Source organism: Metopolophium dirhodum, chromosome 6 (genome assembly GCF_019925205.1).
Source record: "Metopolophium dirhodum isolate CAU chromosome 6, ASM1992520v1, whole genome shotgun sequence".
NCBI classification, from domain to species: domain Eukaryota; kingdom Metazoa; phylum Arthropoda; class Insecta; order Hemiptera; family Aphididae; genus Metopolophium; species Metopolophium dirhodum.
The window spans coordinates 37061889-37086043 of record NC_083565.1 but is presented as its reverse complement, the minus strand read 5'-3'; the positions used below and the strand labels follow the sequence as shown (position 1 = coordinate 37086043).

The 24155-nt window shown below is 29.0% G+C and overlaps 1 protein-coding gene across 2 annotated transcripts; it reads right to left on the bottom strand.

The window, feature by feature from the left end:
* Nucleotides 1-3661: 3661 nt before the first annotated feature.
* Nucleotides 3662-16654, bottom strand: LOC132946505 (major facilitator superfamily domain-containing protein 6-like). Of its 2 annotated transcripts, none has more exons than XM_061016539.1 (9): nt 16537-16654; nt 15731-15890; nt 12762-13126; nt 11330-11485; nt 10945-11215; nt 9472-9659; nt 8498-8634; nt 6610-6974; nt 3662-5020 (listed from the first exon to the last, which is right to left on the bottom strand). In XM_061016539.1, exons 2-9 carry the CDS (start codon nt 15801-15803, stop codon nt 4860-4862), a joined length of 1716 nt encoding a protein of 571 aa, XP_060872522.1. In that variant the 5' UTR covers nt 15804-15890; nt 16537-16654; the 3' UTR covers nt 3662-4859. The 2 variants fall into 2 exon arrangements, with proteins under 2 accessions (XP_060872522.1, XP_060872523.1); XM_061016540.1 differs by lacking the exon at nt 16537-16654 and adding an exon at nt 15984-16443.
* Between the last annotated feature and the right edge of the window lie 7501 nt (nt 16655-24155).

Genomic DNA, 24155 nt, shown 5'->3' with positions numbered 1-24155 from the left:
AATAAACGGTGAAACATAATATACTAGCACATGGTATATAAGTAAATTACATATATATTAAATTTAAATTAAGTTATTTTAAATATACAGTTTAAAACTCGAATAATTTGTTTTAGACAAAACATCGTTTTAACCAGAAAAAACAGTTAAAAACAATAAATACACCAACTCTGATATTAGCTTAATTATATCATTTCAGCTTAATTACATTCCAAATAAAATATATGTAACACGTAAGTAGGTAGATGTGGATTTATTTGAAATTATTTGAAATTTTTCTCAATTACATTTATCATCCATTAATTTAAATTAAGCTTAAAAATGCATTTTTTTATATTATTATAACTTCCGTTTTGAAAAAAAATTACATACACGTATTGTTTCAGTAGGAAATAAAAAAAAATAATTATAAACAGTGATACCTATATCTATATACCACTTAATTCGTGGTTCAGACGCATAATGCATAATAATATGCCTATTGTCAACTACACTAGTCCACAGATATGATGATTCAATAGATTATTGTATATATTATTATCTCTGCACTGTTGAACATGCGTAATATAGGTATTAGGTAATGAAAACAAACTATAGGAAAAAATAGCAAGGTATTAAGTAGGTAGTTTAAACCATAGAAGGATATAAAAATTCGTTACCAGCTATGTCAGCGTTTCTCAACGTCCTGTGGTACGCGTATACCACTGGTACTGTACTAGTGTACTCCAAAATAAACAATATAAAAATAACTATTATTACAATCGTAATATTGTAACACAACGTTTACACACAATTATTTGTACTTTACGATGAGAACTGATCAGCTGTATTAATTCATAACTGATAATATTATTATAATTATAGTTAAACGGGTAATATTTGGATTCCAATTTACAAATAATCAGTTTTGCTATGGTCTATGAAGTATCTTAAATCGTGGTATGAACCGCGAATATGTGGGTATCAATTTCACATTAGTATTTATTGCACGCGGACAGTATGTTTTAATATTACGTATTCATTATGTATTATGTTTTATAATTTTAATACACAATATCCAAACATTGTAAATTTGTAAGTCAATTAAAATTTAACTTTCGAAACTTCTGGGCCCTGAGCAACTGCCCCACTATTACCCCTCCCCTTGCCCCGTCCTTGCGCCGTCGGAAAGATCATAGGTGTGGTACCCGATATAATGGATTATTTACATTAGATATTGTTCGGTTTTTTTGATATTAATAATAATATAAATAATAATTTTACATAAATAATTTTCTTTTTGTGCGCAATAAATGCTTAGGTATACTGTCATATTTTTTAGGTAGTTTCTAATGAAATACAATTTTATACATGCAATAATATAATGTACCTATACGTTTATGATGCGCAGTAAAAAGGTTATTTAGTCAAGTGGTACACGAACATTTTCAAGCTGCGTTGGTGGTATACTCACGTGGATATAAAAAAGTCGAGAACAGCTGACCTAAAATATCATTGACAACAATAATTTAAATAGGTACACATTTTAATAAGAATTATTTTGGGCATAAGCTTATGCCGTCTCAGCATCCAAGTAAAAAAAAAAATAATAATTAAGGTACGATAAAAAAAAATTGAAAATAGTAAAGGAACTCCATCTTTCTGTGCCCCTCTCCTCGTATTCAAGCACTGATTCTTAATTACTCAATTACTTAAGATATGTTTACGTAAAGAAAAAATACGTTCTACGCCTACACTATACAGTTATTGGTGCATGTATTTATAACAATTCAATAAAAGTTTGGCGCTTTAGCTAAATTAATATTTTCTTTCCCGAAACATGACTTCATAACCTACCTTATAAATGCTTTAAAAAATATGATAAAATACTATAGCTAGGAGACAGTTTTATTAAATTTTATATTTTATTCTAATTTTGCAGTGTTAATTATTTATTAATTGTATTAAAATTTGATACTGCGCAAATATGCAGTACAAAAATATAGGTATTTTGTAACTTAATTAATTATTTATACATTTTAAACCAATCAAATAACATTTTAATATAGGTACGACAAATTTAATTCTTTGAAACGTAAAATAGTTTACCCTTGATGTGTACATTTGTATGATTTTTTTTTAAATATGCAAAAATATGCAGACCATACACCATAACGTCAGAATGTAAAAAATATACAGAAAAAAATTTATCAATCAAGTAATGATTTATGGACATTCGTTGAAAACATGTATATGATGTTGAAAATAGCAACAAGCGTTTCATAAAAAAATCTGTATCTACTTATAAGTATTTAAAGTATATTAGTGAAATTTCGACAACATTTTGTTTGGCACCTTCGCTGTAGTACCATTCTCCTCGGCTCATCAAACATTAAATGTTTGAACTAAATAACAGTCCAAAATTTGGAATGTATAGATCGAAATACTCTGAATAAAATTCTGCTAAGGAATATGAAATTAAAAATGTATTATTCTATCGTATAGGTACCAGAAAAATATATATTAACTCGAGTGAATATAAATGTAGATTCAATACTAATATACTATATTATCGTCGGAGAGAAGAGATATTATGCTGTATTTACCTTCGGCGGGTAAAGGAAATTCAACGGAGCAATTTACGATCTTAAAATGCGTTTCAAAATGAAAAAAATGTTTGAAAATTGACGTAAAATATTTAGGCCAAATAACTATGTCAGCTAGACAGTTATTATAATATATTATACTGACCATAAAACCGATCAAAGATGTTATTATAATAATTGTAAAAGCCGCGTTTTTGAGTGTCTAGCTGTCAATGGCGAAAGTCGATACCCGACTGGGAAATCTACTTAAATCGTACAGTGTACTTGACTGTCGGAATATATTGGTACTGTCCATAGAATTTATCTCTTCAAAATTAAAATTTTAGGATACTAAAATATTTACAATGTCCATATATGTATAGTTTTATACACAATAGCAATCAAAATTATCAGAAAATAAAAATACATCAAATAAATAGATAAAATAAAATATTTTAGATAATATAATTTATGAATATTTATTATAATAAATATTATTATTTTATAAATTTTGCTATATTATTTCAAAACTGGCCTATTGTAATTTCTTTACTTATAATAGAATCTCTACTGTCACAGCCATTGTCTTGCAATGCATTATTATTATTATTTTTTTTTTTGTTAAATTTTAGCCGTTTAAGTATCGTGTACCGCACCTATATTTGGTCAATGTAATTTCGTAATCTCATAAAACTTACGTGTGGGACGTAAGTGTATTTTATTTTATACTTTTGGAAACCTTGATTGTTGAGTATCGTACCCGTATTGCACGCTTATAATGGACCTTACCAGTTTTCGGTTTTCCTGTGTATACTTTGTCCTGTGGTCGTCCAGTGATTGTTCGTATGTAATTTGAGTTAAATGTTTTTACTTAAAAATATCACTCAGTATTTTTGTTTTTACTTAAAAATATCCCTCGATTTGTTATGTAACACTGCCTTCAGTAGGTCTTGGACAGGAAATACAATTTTAACGGCACATGTTATATTAAGCCCAACAATAAAAAAGGAGAAAAGTCGGGTTTTAAACGGCTTTTAAACGACCGGAACAAAACACGAATGACAAAACAAGTCATAACCAAACAAACTAAAAAAAAATCACAATTATAATAATTTTATTATACAATTATTAAAATTGTTAAAATGTTAAAGGTGATACGGTACAGATGCGATAATAAAACACTGAGATTTTCTATACCCGGCAAAGCACACGCTGTGGATTCAAAAACTACAAATCTTAGAGACTTGAAACATTCTAGCATTGATTATTCAATGATTCTAGGTAAGTACAACACTTATTACTTAAAATATAATTTTTTGTACACAATTTTCAATACATTCAGACTTTCAGTTTATAAATATCAAAACTTTAACACTATAATAAATTATGTTTCATTATTGACAATATGTCACTGGTTGCACCAAATAATAAAATTAAACAATGTACGGAAATAATAGAAATAATTTTCTATCTACACAATAATATTATAATTTTTTTTTTTACATCGAAATGAAAATATTATTTAACACATTTATCACTTACAATTATTACAAATATGAATAATAGTATGTAATGTATTCAATTTACCATAAACGTAACTTATAATTAAATAAAATAGCCAGTAGGCAGGTACAAAATATTTTCTCCTTAAAAATAGTAAAAAAAATACTTTTAACTATCTCAAGGCTTAATTTTTCTGCCTAAAAAGATAAAGATTTATTTAAAAATATAATTTGAACAATACAACAGAGACGTCATTATATAATTAATACAATATTATAAGTAAAAATAAATATTAAACAGTGAAAATATATTTTTAAAAACTTAAATAACTTACGTCATAATGTGACTTAGAACGATAACAACCAATCGTAACTTTTGTGCCAAGTACCGCAATCGAGATAGTATTTTGTTATCAAAATTCGAAATAGTTTTTATTTATACTTAAGAATGAATATCGAGTATTAAAATCAAAAACTTAATATTGACATTTTTTATTAGGCACACAATATTTACGTGTCAGTTTTATTTAAATATAATTTCTGCGACAGTGTAATAATCATGTTAACAATTGAAACAGGTTTCCAGAAAAATAAAATCATTTAGTAATATTTTTTCTTTTTCTGTACATTATGCCACTATTAAAAAGTGCAGAAACATAAATTATTTTATAAATTAATAGTTTATTTTGTCGTTAATCAAATTATTTACATTTTCAATTTATTTCACAGAGAAGACTTATTAAAAACTGGTTATAAGTACCCAGCTTGGTTTACAAAATAAATCTTTCTTTTTTCATTTCGTGGTTTCTATATTAATCGACCTATTATTTAATTTAATAAATATTACATGGAGAATACCCATTATTAATGAACCATACGCAAATAATTTAAATGTCATCTCTCCGCCATATGTTTGGTACATAAATCCGCCGACCAAGCCACCAATAGATGTACCTGGAAAATGAAATAAAACAATACTATAAAAATAATAATTATAATCACATATTTTAACTCAAGGATATTAAAAAAAATTTAAATTAAAATCATAATTCTGTTTTTTAAAGTTGGATAAACTACATTAATAAGTTAGTTGGCCATGTTTAATGAGCAATACAGTAATAACAGATTTCAAATTATAATAAATTGTAATAAATTTACAAAATTCTTCCCAGTTGAATGCTGAAACTCGATATTTTCGTATGAAAATATGAAGGACGTAGACCATAACTTTCTAGTATAAAACATACTATATATTATATTTTTACTGTTTTCATACGTCCACAAAATATTTTTCCAAAACTTTTCGAGCTCACGAAATATAATTATGTGTTACACAAGTATAAACAAGGGCTTGGCGATTGCGCCCGCGATGATGAATAAATATTAAACAATATGCAATGTGGCAATTGCGCTTGCAAGAAAATAATAAACGACGGTTTGAATATTTACGGTTATGAAAAATTAATAAACACACTTTTTGGTGGCGATTATCGCGTACACAAAACAATACATAAATGTATCAGGTAAAATTGATTTATAGATAATGCAGTTGATATATTTTCAAAAATAAAAAAGAAGATATCCTAATAAGCTACTAATATTTTTATTTATCAATATAAATATTGCCATATAATAGCTTGTAGCATTTAACTGATATAGATACCTATAGGTTTTTTATCCTTATAATTTTTAAAGCAGAATATTTTTCTAAGTATTTTGATACATACAAATCGAATTTAGGACGAGTATTTTATGAGTTCTAAGTATTTAAAGTTTAGATGGGTGGAGTGGAGTGGTATGGGGTTACCCTTCAAAATGTTTGTCCACTACTCCACTTGTCTAAACTTTAAATACTTATAAGTTATAACTCATAAACTGCTCGTCCTAAACTCGATTTGTATGTATCGAAATACTTAGAAAAATATTCTGCTTTGGAAAATGAAATTAAAATTCTTTGTTGTAATTCAAAAAAATAAAAAATATTTAAAAATATGATTTTTTTAATAAAAACGTTGTTTTGTTAACAACTTGAAACCATGTAAAAAAATATTTTCAAAAACATGAATACTTTTTGAGATAATGAGTGTTTTAAGTTTAATGAATCACCCTGTATACTATTAGAGTCATCGCATGGATTATAATATATAGATGTAGGCAGCGGTTATCGTCTCGACTTAAGGGCTAACTTACCTAGAATATTTACCTACTACTTATTATTCGTTATGAACAAATTATGTAATTATTTTTTAAAAAAAGTTACGTTATTTGTAACACCCTAATTTTTAAATTAAAAAAAAAAGTAACGTTATAAAAATAAATAATAATGTCGGGTAACGCAAATATAATTTAAATAAAATATTTAATGTAACGTAATTTCATTACTTTTCAAAAGTAATTTACCCAACACTAAATATACTCGAACATTATACCTACTCGTATGGAGTTAGCACTAATTTGCATCAGACGTCTCAATTGCAAGTACATCGTCTCAAGTGTAGGCAAATTTTCTATTACTCAGTGAAACATAATAATATTACACTTACCAATGCCTTCGAAAAGTGCTCCAGATAGTGCCACCACAGTGGTGGCCGAACTCTGCGGAGCAATGAATCTAGCATAAGCTAACAAGACGGCGTGACACAGTCCAAATGTAATGCCGTTGGTGAACTCTACGGGCAGTATCCAAATAGGGTTGGTGATCACAGAGTACAGATAGAACCTGAGAGCAAAAGCGAAAAGACCTAAGGCCATGCAATACGTGTGGCCGATTCGTTTGATCAACCAACCGGAAAAAAATAATAACGGCAATTCACCGCCGATACATTGAATTCCTATGGCCAAACCCTGTAAAGTTTTCGTCCACGATTGTTTGTCACTGTGGTACTTTTGGGTCAAGTCCTCCATGTACCTGCGAAAGAAAAACAATAAGCTCTTTTCAAAAATCCTAAAGCGTATGGTACTTTTTAGTTTTTTTTTCTTCTATTAAAATCAATTGTATTCAAAATAATACGAAATTTAGTTATTGCGAAGTTAATAATTATTTTAAAATTGAAATAACAATTTATACAAATTTATTTATGCAACCAAATTATTAAATATTAACAAAATTTGATACAGTTAATATTCAACTAGAAAAATAAATTTGAAATACTCAAATAGTACTTAGTACAAGTATTTACATAGGCATGCGCTGTCAGTGGGGGTGAGGGGCAGAATGTTTTATTTGTTGTCTACTAACAGTTAAGTTCTTATTAAATATACGAAATTATCTTCTACATAGATTTCAGAACAGTATTTATTATTTTTTATTTTATTTTTATTTTCAACAACGATATGGGCTGAGCTTAATTTCACAAAAATATAACAATAACATATTATTATAACTTACAACATAATATATTATATTAACAACAAATAAATATATATCAAAGCACTAATAAACTATGATGGATCGCTGTTTGCCATACGCATCATTCTGAAAATTGGCTGGTTATCAAAATAATTGGTGTGGTACATTATTAGACCTATGTTATTGTACACTCCATTTTAACTTATTAACGATATAGTTTTTTATATTCACAAAATTATTGTATTTAATTTTAATTACCTACCTAATAGTTAATACTATGTCACAAATTAATATTATAGGTGAAGGTAATAAATTCTGAGTGGAGAGATAAATATATTGATTTTACAATAATATGTGTGTTTTTTGTGTTTGTGTAGATAAACGATTTGAAGTAGAAAAATGCTCCGATCTTCAGCTTTGAGGGTTTTCTTTGATCGAACATATTTTGATGTAGTTATGAATTTTAGGAGGTCAAAATTGAAAAATCTTAATACTTTTCAAAATAAAAAAAAAACCACCCCAAATAAATAGGTGGGAAAAACGATATGTTTTTTTTTGTTTTTTTAAGTGTTGATAAAAATATTTAGGGTCAATCAAAAGCTTGAAAAATGAATACGACATCTCACATAAGTTATTTTTATAGCAGTTCAAAAATATTAAAAATACATAAGCACGATTGTTTTTATAAGAATTTGACAAACTTCGTCAAAATTACGAAAATTGGCGAATTTATTATTTTGTACTTATACCTACAGCAGTTTATAGGTACTTACGTTTATTTAAATATTCAATTTTTATATCATGGTAATGTACACATGCTTAGCATCAGTCTAAAATTGTAAATCCTATTGTTTATGGGTATCCGATGGTCAATGAAGCTTCTGCTAACCTAGACTTATAGCTAGCCTATGCAATATGCATATTATTTGAAAAACTATTAATATCAGTCTTAGTTTAAGATATAAGATTTCCAAATATTTGAAATTTGTATTTGTATAGGTACCTACTATATTTAAAGAAAAAAAAATTTTTATGTTTTATACTTAGGTACTAAAACATTATTTTCTTCAATTCTTACCCACCAAAATAGATAGTTCCATGGCATTGTTGTACAAATTCCCATCACTACGATCCATATCAAATAGACTATGACATTCATATTAGTTATTAATTTGAATACGTCTGAAAATGTATTCTTAGATCCGATTGTCTCAGTTATCTTAAAAAATATCATGTAAACATTTTAAATAATTATATAATACCAATATTATAGTCTACACTCAACAGTAGTACCTACATCGACTATATACAGTGTTGGGTAATAACTTAACGCAAATTTATTACAAATTATTACTGTAACGCAATTATTTTTTTCAGTAACGCAACACCAATTTCATTACCTTTTACTTAAAGTAACGCAATTGTAACAAAATTACTTTTTTTAAAGTAATTTCTATGAAATAACGCACTAACGTGTTATTTTCCACGTTATTAAAATAATAATTTTGAATGCATTACAAAAACAAGCCGTTGGGATATTTCAGAAAAATTAAAATCAATTATATTTATTTTCGATTCCAATAACAATCCACGAATAAAAGTTATCACTTTATACCAGAAGAAAGTAATGAGTTCGGTTTAAAAATAAAATGTAATTAAAATTAATTGTAATTAATGACTTACTGATTGCACTTTTGTACATAATAGGTCTATTATCACTAGGTCTATGATTGTAAAATATATACATAATAATTGAATCATATGAATTGAATATGATTCAAAAAAAAGTGTAACTGTTTACAATGATAAAAAAAAGTAACGTTATTTGTAACGCACTGCTTTATTAATGAAAAAATAATATAACATGATAAAAATAATTTTAGGCTCCACAATTGTAATTTGAAAAAAAATATTTGAAGTAACGAGTAACGTAATTTCATTACTTTTTAAAAATAATTTACCCAACGCTGCCTATATCAATGTTGTATTATTTTATATTCCTAAATATAATGTAAGTAAAAAATGTTAATGTACCTAATTTATGCAACAAACTCACTTCTATTTTGTACGCTAAAGCAAAATCCCATAGTATGATTACAAGGCATAGATAATAAACTGGAACGTAGTTTTTTTCATAGTCACTTGTACTGAAATAATCGACCAGCACTCCGCCAAAAACTGAGAAAATTCCCCAACTTATAGATCCCCAACACCTTTGTTTGCCAAAATCTTCAGGCTTGTCATCTATTAATTAACATTAATCGAATAAGCAAGTAAGTAGGTATAGAAAAATTAGGAACAAAATACAAATACCTATACCAGTTATTACCGATAAAAATTAATTCAATTAGTTCTAGTGAAATAAAATAAAATAAATTCAAATCTAGATACCTATACTATCTCTGTGGGTATACAAACATTATATACCATAAATAGGTACCTATATTAAATTATTATGTTTAATTTTTAGAATAATATTATCACGTTTGGCTGCATAATATGATTTATTCTTAATAGTTAATACAATATAATTTATTGATAATTAGGTACGTGTAGGTTAGGGTTGCCAACCGGCCGGTATTTTCCCGGCCCGGCCGGTATTTCACATATTTAGACTTAAAAAGCCGGTTGCCGGTATTGACCTATAAAAAGCCGGTATTTTCAAAGTAATAATATTGTAAAATTATAAAAACCCAGTAATTCCACCTGATCGAGAGTTTTGATATTATATATTAATATTTTATCATTTTTATGAAATTGATTATCACATGTTACTGTCAATAAATCGTATACCTATCTTAATGACTTCAGATATCTATCGTCCTTTTTGACATTTTTATGAGTACTATGATTAGTATGTACCTTGTTAGTTGTTCCTATTATGCCGTTCTCGTTGGTGAATATGTGATAGACGATTCATAATAGAGTTTAGTTTCGTTATTCTGTTCGGACTGTTCGGTAGTACCTATTAATTTTACATTGTATATACTTGATTGAAAAATTATACGCATTTTTAAATTAATTTTTTTATTTTAACGTATGTAATTAATTATATTATTCGTCATTTTATTATATTAATATTAAAAAATGATGACCTTTTTTTTTTTTTTTTTGTACACTTGGGCCGGTATTTTTTAATTCCAAAGTTGGCAACCCTAGTGTAGGTACTTATAATAGTTAGACGAACTGTCCAGAAAAATTATTAAGCAAATTCCAAATAAAAATAAAATACAATACAATATACTTATCTTAAAATCTTAAAATATAAGTGTTCTATTTAAAATCCCTAATTTGGTTTATTAAGAGTTATATATTTGCAAACTGTATCGAAAATGCCCAGATTTTAAACTGGAGATTATAATTCAATAAACAATACATGGGGTAATTTTCATCGGTGAATTAGTTTTTTTGATAACCATAGTATAATATTATATACTAAAACATAATATACCTATTATATTTTCTTGAAGTCGGATCAGAAATTCAACAAAGGGGAAAATTAGTTAATTTAATGTTTAGAATCACTCACCTAAAATATCAAAGCATATGGGGTCTTGTAGACTCCAGGTGATTGCTTGGCTAATCCAAAACAAGCTCATAACAATTAAATATTTCCAGAACTGATGTAAGCCAAAAACACTTCCTTCGAACTTTTGGACGGACGCCAATTCCATTACGACATCGTTTGAGCAGTCGATCTTGCACCGAGTACTCACCGGTCTCCGACAGACCGGAAATGCGACTTGGGTTATCATGATGTGTACCGATTTCACTTGAAACACGACATCGTTCCGTTTGATCTAATCAAAAGTTAATAAACGAAACGTCGTTATAAGTTATAGATACATCTATATTCGAAGTCTCGAGATTTGTATAAACAACGTCTGAGACAGCTAAAAATTTAAACATTTTACCTGGTCTGTTGCGTCGATAATCAAAGTTACATCGAGATCCTCAAATTCGTCGTTTTTATACGTAATATTTGGATTAATATTGATATTATTGTGATCGACGATATTCCAAGATCTATAGATTTCGTCCCGAAACGATTCGTTTTGTTCACAACGTAACTAGGATAAAAATATTGACAAAACACTTTTAAATCAATCGGTTATAGGTATTAAATAATCATTTCGCTTTTATTTATACGTGGAAGACATAATATTATTATCGTGTCTTAGAAGTCATTCGCAAATTATCAACAGTTCGGATTATCAAATAGTCATAGGTAGGCTGGCGTTGTAATAACACTTAAACAACATATGTGAGAGTAAAATGTATACTTTAAAGAGACTACGACTATTTTAAAATGTTCATAATTTAAGAATAGGAAATCTGCTTTCAAGATTCAAGGCTGGGCATTAACGAGTTAAAATTTAAAATTAAGTTCATAACGTTAAGTTAATTAACTCGTTACTTTTTTTTCAAATTAACTTTTAACCTGATAAGTTACTTTTTTTTCAAGATGCTCGTGTTAACTTCAAGTTAATTTTATTTCAAAAGTATCTAAATTAAGTTAATTTTTGTCCGAAGAATAATGTAAATTTTTCAATGAGGTTTTTACTTTGATGTATTATTTTAAATTTCCCCAGTCATTTTCTTGAGCGTAAAGAAAAACTGTCTTATGCACCATATTATGTCTGGAATTTTTTAATTTTGCAAAGTAGCAAATCTTAACTTAATACTAAGTTAAGTTACTTTTAACTTAACGAGTTAACGAAAAAAACGAGTAACTTTTAACTCAACGAGTTAAAAACAATCGTTAACTTGCCCAGCCTTGAAGATTTTTAAAAAGTCTTTATCCTGATTTAGTTATTTTTAAAGAAACCTTAAACCTATTATTGTTTGTTAGGCCACTGAATGTATTATAATTTATAATATAATATATAAATTAAAAACAATGTTAACAAAACATTTGAAGGTTGATTAGTTACAATATAGTAACATTTAGTTACATATTACAATAGGTGGGTATACAATTTTCAAATAACTTTTATCAGATATAATATTATATTATCCTATCCTATATTCATAGTAATACAAATTACCTACTTAGTACAAATATAATTATATCATCGATTAATCTCAATAATGTAAATACACATAATATTATATATATATAGGTTCAATAGTTCGTAATGGATAATAATTATATAGGTACTTAACAATTATTAAAAATGATCAAATATTCTTAAAGGGACAATATATTATTATAAGACTTAATTTACATATTGGCACTGGATTTTTATTGTTTTATTTTATTTTAACCATTCTACAACTTAGTTTTATAATTAGGTAGGTATAATTAACAATGATTCAATTAATTTTTTCCAGTGTATTACGTACTTGGCATTCGATGGGTTCTGCGCTGTTTTTTATGAGCTTGAATAGACTGTCATCACATTGAGACAACCGGTCGTCATCGTTCGAACAAACGTTCAACACCGTTGTCGTGCCACAACTTAAATTCGCAACAGCTTCCGTGGGTATTTTATGGATGAATTTTAAAGAAAACGCCGTAAGACCGCATAACAGAACAAATGCGAGAAACATAATTCTTTTCACCCGAAATTTATCAACGACAATTCCCACAACGGGTTTCACGAAGAAGGATAACATGGACAAATATGTGAAAACAGAACCGACCACCATCGGCGAATAACCCAGTTGTTTCGCTATTGTAGGTGCAAATCCTTGAACTGATGCTACACCTGTAGAATTGAATAATAATAGAAAGTCTTAAGTCATTTAAAGTATGTATAGACCTCACAAAGAGTACAAAAGATCTTAGAAAAAATTGGTTGTATTACGTCTTGTTGTAGGCGTACATTGTGCAGACACGATAATTATTTTAACACGAATAGTTTTTTTATTATTATTTATATTATAAAAAAAACGTCACTTATACAGTTATATTATGTTACTATAAACGTGTATACTTAGTAGTACAAATAATAAGTATGAACCATGTAAGAAAATCGGTCTTGTAAAGTACCTACCTATTTGAGTGAATACTTTTTTAAGAGGACGTGTGTTATCTTACAAAATATGTACACCATAGCAAAAACTGTTTTGCGCGGGACAACTTTTCTCGCACCATATATTTTATTGTAGAACTACCGAATTTTCACAACACGTAAGGAAGGACTTTATCTGTGCAACAGCGTGCTTTTTCAATAGCACTATCCAATAATTTTTTATAAGCAAATGAGAAAAACAAAATGTTTAGAAGCGAATAACTTTTATTGTATTTATGTTATCTAAAATATAGGCACGCTGTTGCATAGATAATTTTCTACCCAATATGTTCAGCAATTTTGAAGCTACTACTACAAACACGAAAAGTTGGGACGCACAAAACAGTTGTTACCATGTTGTACATTTGTAAGACTGAGACAACACATGCGGGTGTGACGTCCTCTTAAGTATCTAATCAAATACGTAGGTATTTTAAATGCTTTCTCAAAGTATCCACGTGTGTTTAAAATCAAATGCTAATTTTCAAATACTTATTTTTTTTAGCTCAAATATTTTCCATTTAAATTATAATCACGTAATGTAAAAAAAAATCGATAATACATTATACTCAACTGAAAATTCAAATAATTTGACAAATAGGAAACAGATGAGTATAATATATAATAATTTGATAGTTATACCGAATGATACGGTGTAAAATGCAGCTCTATAAAATTAACGTAGGATATGAAAACCAACTCAGTCTATTTATAATAGGTACATAAAAAAAATATTTTATGAAAAAATGAAAGTAAGTATTTGAAAGCATCTGTAAATACTTTTTTACTGAGTATTCTTATATAGGTATTTTCAATATAATTATCTGTATCTGCGTAAGTTGAATACTTTAAAAAGTATTTTTTACAAGGCTGATTAAAATAAATTGTAGACCTACGTAGATGTTTTTTTTTAAATATTAATAATAATAAAAATATAATAATTTATATATAGCCAAATAGCTCTCACTCACTTACTCATTCGACGCTACATCTATCAAAAACTACAAAACGTACGAAGTTGAAACTTGTAAAAGCGGTTGCTCTAATGATCTAGATGTGCAATTAGAAAGGATTTTCCGATAGTCACATTTTAAAGAGGTGGTCAAACAGGGATCTTGAGATTAACGGTGGAAATCTAAACTCTTTTTGTTGTTTATAAATGGTTGCCATTAGCTGTAGATTATAATAGTAATATATTTAATAGAAATTAGTGTTGTTTTTTTTTTTGTTTAATAATATTATACTATGTCGTACGTCTTGTAGTTTTTGAGATGTAGCATTGAACCAGTGAGTGAGTGACTGAGTAAGTGGTATTTGGCTTATACATATATATATAAATTATTATTATATTATTATTATTAAAAAAAAAAATCTACGTAGGTAGGTACTATAATATATTTTAATCAACCTAGTAAAAGATACTTTTAAATAGTATTCAACTTACGCAGATACAGATACTTATATTGAAAATTATTTTAAATACCTATATTTGAATACTCAGTAAAAAAGTATATTTTTTAGATGCTTTCAAATACTTGCTTTCATTTTTTTATAAGATATTGCTTTAGGTACCTTATAAATACCAGATGAGTTACAATCGTGCATCAAATTGTCATGCGTATGGCCTTGAATAAAGAAACCATATATCTTAAAACCCAATGTATGTGTGTAGCTTAAATACTACTCAAAAACGTCTCAATCCTATATAGATTTGCCACAACAAAAAAACTGCACACGAGCGAAGCCACGATATTCAGCTAGTATAATATATGTATTTTGCACAAAAACGATATCATTATATTTTACCATGATAAGTTTGCTCACTTCCTATAAGCAAAAACTTGTGTTGGAGGTAGAGTAAGTTGGTGTATTTTTTCAATTTGGAAAAAAAAACAAAAAAAAACAATTTTTTGTTTTAAACTGTATTTTTTTGTTCAAAATTATGTAAAACAAATCGTTTGAATGTTGAACAGTTTAAACAGTGTTCTAAACTGTAATTTAAAACGGTTTATACTTTAAAACTCAAACAATTTGATCTGTTTAAAACGTCGTTTTTAACAGAAAAAATCAGTCATAAACAAGAAATACAGTTTAAAAAAAAAAAAAAAAAATGTTTTATTCTTTTCAAACAATCGACAAAACGTTTAAAACAAATGTTTGACAACCCCGGTCGGAGGTGAGAAGTTCAGTTATCAATATTTTTGTAATATAATAAAAAATCTGTAATAGGTGCGTTTTAATTTTAAGACATTACTAGTCAAATAATTGCAATACCTACTGTAAATTGTTGTCACTTACCGCCCATGTAAAGAAAATAATGCAATTTCATTCGCAACGTCCGTTTGTTTATTTGGATACGTATTGGTAACATTTTTGATTTTTAATTGATATTATTTCCGTGCGACTTATTATGTTTTAGCGTCTATATAATAGAACGCCTGCTGAACGTGAACGATAACTGCAAATAACCAAATATATAACGAAACATTATTTAAGTTAGGTACCTACCTATTTACGTAATAATTGATATAAAAAAACATTTATTATATACTAGCTGTGAACAATTATTAAATAATTTTTGCTTTCTTCTCATCATCTCTTAACGCACCGACATTTGTTTTCTCTGTCTATCTCGAGCATGATATACTCTGTATTTTCACGATCACAGCTCTCTGGTTCAGTTGAAGGCAAATGCACCTATTATATATTTTATAAAGAAGAATATTTTCTGTGCTTAAAGTAAGTTATTATAATGGTTAAAAATAATCGAAATTAAGTTAAATTAAGACACGCTTATATTTATAAAAAATGAAAATATTAAATAAACTACCCGGCCAACGCACAGAAAATATTCTTATTTATAAAATATATTATAGGTGCATTTGCCCTAAACTGAACCAGAGAGCCGAGTGTAATCGTGGAAATACAGAATGTTATCAGTGTCCCTATATTATTCGCGAGATAGACAGAGAAATCAATTAATGTCGGTGTGGTGGCTCCTTAAGCGTATAATTTCATTTTTAGTCGCTATTCGATGTTAGAGATACAAAAAAATTACAATATCGATGACCACTATTTCAAAATTTGTATGAAATAATACTTACGCGTAGGCAGTTATGATAATTCCAACACTGTACTGTGAATGATATTACACGTTAGAGCTCATCGATCAGAAACTCTATATTATGATACACAGAGAAATATAATTTTATTTGATTTCGTTTCTTGCTGACAACGAAATACCGTCGCATACTCATATTATTATAATTGAATAATATCAAAACATTAATAATAATCACTGACCTCTTGATAAGATTTAATCACAGCACATTTAAGGCTTTTAAATTGTTATGCTTATTATTGTTTATATTTTAATATCACGCTACGCTTATATACATATTTTATATTATATTTTGCTATAATTTATTATATATGTTACGGTTAAAGTAGGAAACCCGGGCGCTGTGTACAATGGCTGAACATTTTGGGCAATGTAAGTATGACCATTTTAATACTGAATTTTTTCATACATTTGCCGGCATGGTTTCAAGTGGGCAGAGGGAATTAATATAAATGCACACATTTATGTCGAATGGTATTTATACGTAACAATAACACTACCAGTGGCGTATATACGAATTATTTTCAGTATGGGCCAATTTATCACTAGTCAAGCATAGCACGACTATAACATAGCCATAACTATACATTTTTTAGGGAGCTTGGTGGTTATAATATTATGACATAATATACAATACAAATAAAAATTGCGCGATTTAATTTTATAATATTACTATGTAAAATTAATTTTTTTACTTTTTTTTTAAAATTATTGACAGTTTTATATATATATATTATATATTTTAATGTTACCTTACTATGAATTTAACATCAAAGTCATCAAAGCAAGTCCTGACAATCTAACATTACCTTGTTGATTCCTCAAAAAACAGTTTTAATCAACCGGCTAAATTAATTATGGTGAAAAATTGTAATCAGTGTAGATATACGTGCAATGCTTTAATTGAACCTGCAATTTTATTATGGGCTTTGGCCTAGGGAGAGGGGGCTCCCCCCCCCTATATACGCCACTGGACACTACAAAACTATTGTTACATATTGTATTCGTTTGATACCTCGACTTACGAGTTACGAGATACCTATCTAATTGTACGCAATATACGCAGGGTTCTGAATTTGAAATATTTCAAAATTTTAAATTTTAAATTTCGCTCTTTTTGAAATATTTCAATGAAATTATGAAAAACATTTTTTCTTCTTTTAAACGTGTACGGTTATAGATGATTAGAAATAATACATTGATTACCAACACACTTAGAAATAAAGAAAACAAATTATTTTTGTTGATTTATTATTTCATATTTGTATATTCTATATTATGTAGTGCTGAAAAATATTCCTGACATTATTTTGAGAGTAAAAACATTTTTTATATGATTTTTAAAATATTGTCGTCAGCGATTCAAAAGATAATGGTTTCAAATAAAGTTCAGTCAATTCCAACTGGGAGGTAACTCGTATATAATTATGAACCACCTGGTCATTGGAGGCAACTAGTATAAACCTATCAACCTTTTTATTTACGATAAGGATGGGAGGCAATTTATAATTTTTGGGAGGCAACTATAGTATATGCACCGCTCTGTATATAGTAGATAAGTTATAAGAATATACATATTTTGAATGTTTATATGGTTTTCTAAATATCAAAATGTTAATCACTCACACTGTGAGTCGATCCACTCGATCCACATCACGAGTACCTACAGGCTACAATATTAATATGGCAAAACCTAGTTAACTCGAATCGGTCGGCAACAAAAACAAAAAAATAGAAAAAATTGTGTGTAAGTACATAATATACATATTATTAGCAGGGGCGAAGTAATCCCTTTGAGATATTGAAAATTCTACTTACAGACGTATGACGTTCCACTGTGTGTTATTATCAAAGATCGGAACTTTATGCGCTAAAAAGTACTCAAATATGCGCATACATATGCGTTCAAAAACATCATAATATGCAGAAAAAAATGAAAATATGCAATTTATTGAAGAAAATATATATAGGTATATAACATACGTGATGGCGCTTTTTAAACAAATTTTCAACATTCAAAACAATTTTATCGATAGCGCTAAATTATTATCCACGTACCTCTTCAGAAGTCCTATGACTGAGACAATGCGCAGCACATGTGGCACGTGGATCATTTTTGAGTATAAAGGACCCATTTAGGGGGGGCATAGGGGCCATGCCCCCCTGGCCACCATACACTACCTATAAATAATAATTTCTTCCAAAAATCTCTATAGAAGTGCAGTGTGTTTATAAACTATAATCACGTCCTAGGCTCATGTGAGTTTTAAAATTTATTTCTAGGTGACATAAAAATAAAAAATAATTAACAAATGTAATAACTACCTTGTAAGAATAATAATATTACTATGATACCTACCAAAACTTGAAAACTTAATGAAAACCCTATGGTGAGTACCTACACAAATGAACTAAATAAATTATTATATCTATCGCGTTTACGAAGAAATAATTTCAAAGTACAATTTTACATTGACATGTGTTTATTTGTGTAGTACATTTTATACCCATTACATATTTGACAATTACTGAACGATGTGCAGCTCCGGACCTCGGATGCCCCGGTCAGATCTGTCGGGAAGGACGCGTCCACGCAAGTGGATTTCCCGGGATCGCGTCCCCGCCGACGCCGCCGCTGCTCCCAAAAATCCACGTGGACACGGCCGACTCCCAGTCCGGACAACGCTGTGGCCGCGAGCTTCGCTTTTCCGCCGCCGCCGCTCCCCGGTGCAAAACGTGGACCAGGCCACGTAAATGACATGGCAACCACCGCCTTACAGTCCGGAAAGCGTGGCCGCCGCTCGCTTCGCTTTTCCGCCACCGCCGCCGGAACTGTAGTTCAACTCCACTGCAGAACCACACACGTAAAACCTGAATGTCATATTTAAATACCTACCTATGTACCTACATTTTCTAACTATATTTATTGTAAAATTTTACAATAAATATAGGTATTAAGTACAATAAATATTTTACAACAATATATAGACTCGGGGGCTGTGGCTGCCACGGCACGTACGCGGCCGGGCCCACGTTGTACACCGGGAGCGGCGGCGATGGAAAGCCGAAGCTAGCGGCTTCCACGCTTTCCGGACTGAAAGCCGGTGGTTGCCACGTCATGTACGTGGCCTGGCCCACGTTGTGCACCGGGAGAGACGGCGGCGGAAAAGCGAAGCCCGCTGCCACAGCGTTGTCCGGACTGGGAGTCGACCGTGTCCACGTGGCTTTCCGGGAGCAGCGGCGGCGTCGGCGGGGACGCGATCCCGGGAAATCCACTTAAGTGGACGCGTCCTTCCCGACGGATCTGGCCGGGGCCTCCGAAGTCCGGAGCTGAACATCGTTCGCCTTAAACACAAGAATAATCACATAAATTATTATAATATTATTATTACGAAGTCGGTGTGCGATTCGCTTGACCAACCGGCGTGTTCTCCGATAGGTATCATCCGCAAACCAGATCGAATCTGGCATCGACTTCCGGTCCCATAATTTTTTGGTACAGCTTCCGCATAAGGTCCGTAATCTTAAGTAAGCTTAGCAACACCCAAATTGATTTTAATTTCTAACGATTTGTTTATCACCATAGCAACGAATAAAAAGTAAAAATATTATAATGACTAAACGCTAACCGCTCAGACTCGTTGTTCGTATACAATGGTTTATCATTGTATTCAAATATAACACATCCATTACAACTACTGTACAGCAGAGCGGTATCCACTTGTCCACCTTAAAATTCCAAATTTTTTTTTTTAACCTTTTTACGACAATCATATTAAATACATGTTTAATTTTGTATAACAAAAAAATTAGTCTTAATTAGGTAGGTACATTTATATAATATCATTAATTAATTATTAAAGTTTGTATTAAATTAACCACTTTTAATATGTCCGTCAAAACCTTGTACGTCCACGATAAAAATATATTGTAATTGCCACTTATAGCAAATCCCATTTAAATTTAAAAAAAAAATCATTATGATTACGCTTAAAAAAAATTTTAAGACCTAAAAGTAATAATTTATGTAATTTACAGAATATTTTACAAATAAATGAGTTGCGCGACATCGAAAAACAAAAATCTACAACACAAATCATACTTCGGTGTAGAATAATTTAAAATCTTAATACTGCTCTCCTGTAAAATTGTGTGTTTGTGACATACCTACAGCTTTTGGCCCATTAGCCATCGACTTGTTCGGCAAAAGCTGACCACGGATGGCCGGCGGTGATGGATAGGCAACCCGCGACGCTTCGTCATATGGCGTCTTATTCTCGTGTTGTTATGTTTAAAACATGAATTTAAAACACAGGCGAAGATTTGATTAAGGGGCTTTTTTAGGGGGGCTTACATTTTTCTTTCCAAAATAAGCCGTGCGGGCTTCACCTCTAATATCAATATTACCTTCAGTACACATTAACTAGGTACTAAATTACAACACTTACTTACTTAATACGCATTACTAACTACATACCTAATATGCAATTTAAAAATCATTAATTTATAATACAATAAATATTTTATTATTTTAGTACAATAAACCTATTTTGATTAGCAAATACATCAAAACGTTCTCAGTACCGATATTGATATCTTTTTCCATGCAGAATATTGAAGAGTTATTAAATTTTTCTTGCTGCATACTCGTACCTAGGTATTACATAATATTATTATACTGACATGTGCGTGCGAGAGACCTCCGTACCGCTAAAATTGACCCGCATGGACGCCACACACACTAATAATCATTTACGACTAACACATAGATCTCGGGTGGAGACGACCAGATTAGAAGTTGCCTACACGATTCTCCTTAAATCAATGCCATAGCGAGGATGAATGTCCAATGTCAAAATAATTGAACTTCGAACACTCAAAAAAAATTAATTTGATTTTCGGATAAACTTTTTTTTTTTATTTAAGGTAGGTAGAAAAACATATTTTGAGTAATCTTGTATTAAATTTTCAAATCATAAATATAAATAGAACATTTTTTATGAAATGTTTTTTCACGCAAATTTACGTAATTTGACGAATTATGTTAAAATTCTAACTTCAGACGCTCATAATAAGTCATAAATAATAAATGTCGATTTACGTTCAATTTTTTTTTTGATTTCTACTAACAACAACTTAGGAACCTTGTACAAGCGAACCTTGTGCTGTACCTTGAGCGAACAATTTTTTATCGACAATAGTTTTAAAAAGGTGGATAAGTGGATGTCGCTCTGCTGTACAGTAGGTTGCAAGTGGGTCACTGTAATGGATGGTGTTAAATTTGAATTCAATGATATAATATCATTGTATAAGAAAAACGATTCTGAGCGAAAACGGTCAGTCAGCCTATGATATTACCAAGTATATTTGATGATATTATTGTGAATAAAGTAATTTATGTATAACCTATTTACGTGGAGCCTTGTTTTAAATTTTCAATCCTTAGCCATAAAAGTTAAAAATGTATACATTTTTAACCACAAAATAATTAATAAATTATAAATTTGATAAATGTTGTCAAAATTTGAATTTTAAATGCTTATAAAAAAAATTGTGCCTATGTATTTTTAATATTTTTCAACTGCTATTAGAACGATATATCAGGAGCCTTATATTAAATTTTCACGCTTTTTTACCCAACAAAAAATTTTTTATTGATATTTATAGAAAAAAACTAAAAAAATTGAAAACTGAGAATGTCCGTAAACCGCTCAAAAAGTCAAAATATTTTCAAAATTGTATGGTGTATAGAAAATGCTAATATAAACATTCAGTGAAATTTTCAAGTATCTACAGTCATTCGTTTTTCAATTACAACAAAATAAGAAAATTGTTACATGAGAAATCAAGTGAATATCAAATGTTGTAAAAATATAAATTTCAGACGCTCATAAAAATTTAATTTAAGTTTCTTGTAGACATTTTTTTTTTGATAAAGGTAGAGAAACTTATGAGTAATCTTATATTAAATTTTCAAATCTTAGATTTAAAAATAAAAATTTTTATGAATTCTCAACTCAAAATAATTTGCTAATTTTCATGATTTTTCCGTATTTTGTCAAAATTTGAACTTTAAATGCTTATAAATAAAAACTGTGACTAAGGATTTTTAATTTTTTTCATCTATCTTTAAAAAAATAACCTAGGAGCCTTCTATTAAATTTTCAAGCTTTTTTATCCAACAGATAAAATTTTATTGATATTTATAGAAAAAAAAACTTAAAAAAATGGAAATTGACAACGTCCGTAAACAGCTAAAAATAAGTCAAAATATTTGGAAAATGTTATGGTGTATAGGAAATGCAATTATAAACATTCGGTCAAAATTTAATGTCCCTGCGGTCATTTGATTTAGAGTTGCACCAAAATCAAAAATCGATTTTCAAGAAAACAGATTTTGCGTAAAAATTCCCGTTTTTCCTTAATTTTTCTTTTGTTTTTCACGTCGCTTTTGAAAACTACTGGGATATTATTTTTACTTTTGACCCCCCCAAAGTACCAACTAGATTCACTTTCCTATCAGAAAAGTTACTGTTGAAGGAAATCCAAGCACTTTTACTGTCCTAAAAGGTGATGACAGACACAAAAAAAAAAATAAAAAAAAAACACACATCATTGTAAAATCAATACATTCATCGCTTCGCTCAGAATCTAGAAACTAATAAAAATCGAAATATTCTAAATGTTTATAAATAACTCATGGTGATTCCAAATATTTTGAAAATGTTATGATGTATAGAAAAAGCTAATATAAACATTCATTGAAAATTGTATATATTATCTACGGTCACAGAGTCTAGAGTTACCTACACAAAAAAATAAAATAAATTTTGTCAAAAACTGGTTTTGCATAAAAATTCCCGTTTTTTAAGTTTTTTTCCCCAGTTACTTTTGAAAATCGAGAGGAATTTTCGAAATTTTAACCTCTCAAAATCATTAACCGTATTCACTTTCCCAATAGTAAAGGTACAGAAGTTGAAAATCAAAGTATTAATTCGACCACTGTTTGAATATTGTAAGATCAATATTTTATATCAATTATTTTAATTATTTTCTATAGAAGATAAAACCCTCAAAATATATTGACTCTTTTTGAGCTAGGTATGTTGTGGTATAAGTATGAGAGAAAATATAATTAAATTAAAATAAGAACAGTCAGAAAAAATGGATAGTTTACACAGACATAAACATTATAACCGTGCAGCACTTGACTTGTGTTTTATAGTATTGTTTGGTTACCAGCTGTAGATTAACAATTAAGTGAATAAATTATAACTGAGTCTGTGCCCATCATTGTTGTGCATTTATGATTTATAAATTCATAATATATGACCTATGGGTAGGAAACTCTCAATAAATCTATATTAATTTAATAACGAACCTAATGGGTACATTTTGATTTCATTATTGACTAAAATTGTTTAAATTTAGTGAAGATTATTAATTCTTTCCTCACCTATGTCGTGTTCTTGCAATGCATAATTTAGTATAGTAACTTATTGCCATTTATTTATCAAGGAAAACCATAATTTTTAAAATGGAATTCAATGAATTTAGTTCTCATGTAACTTCATGCTAATATTCTAACACAAATATAGACTT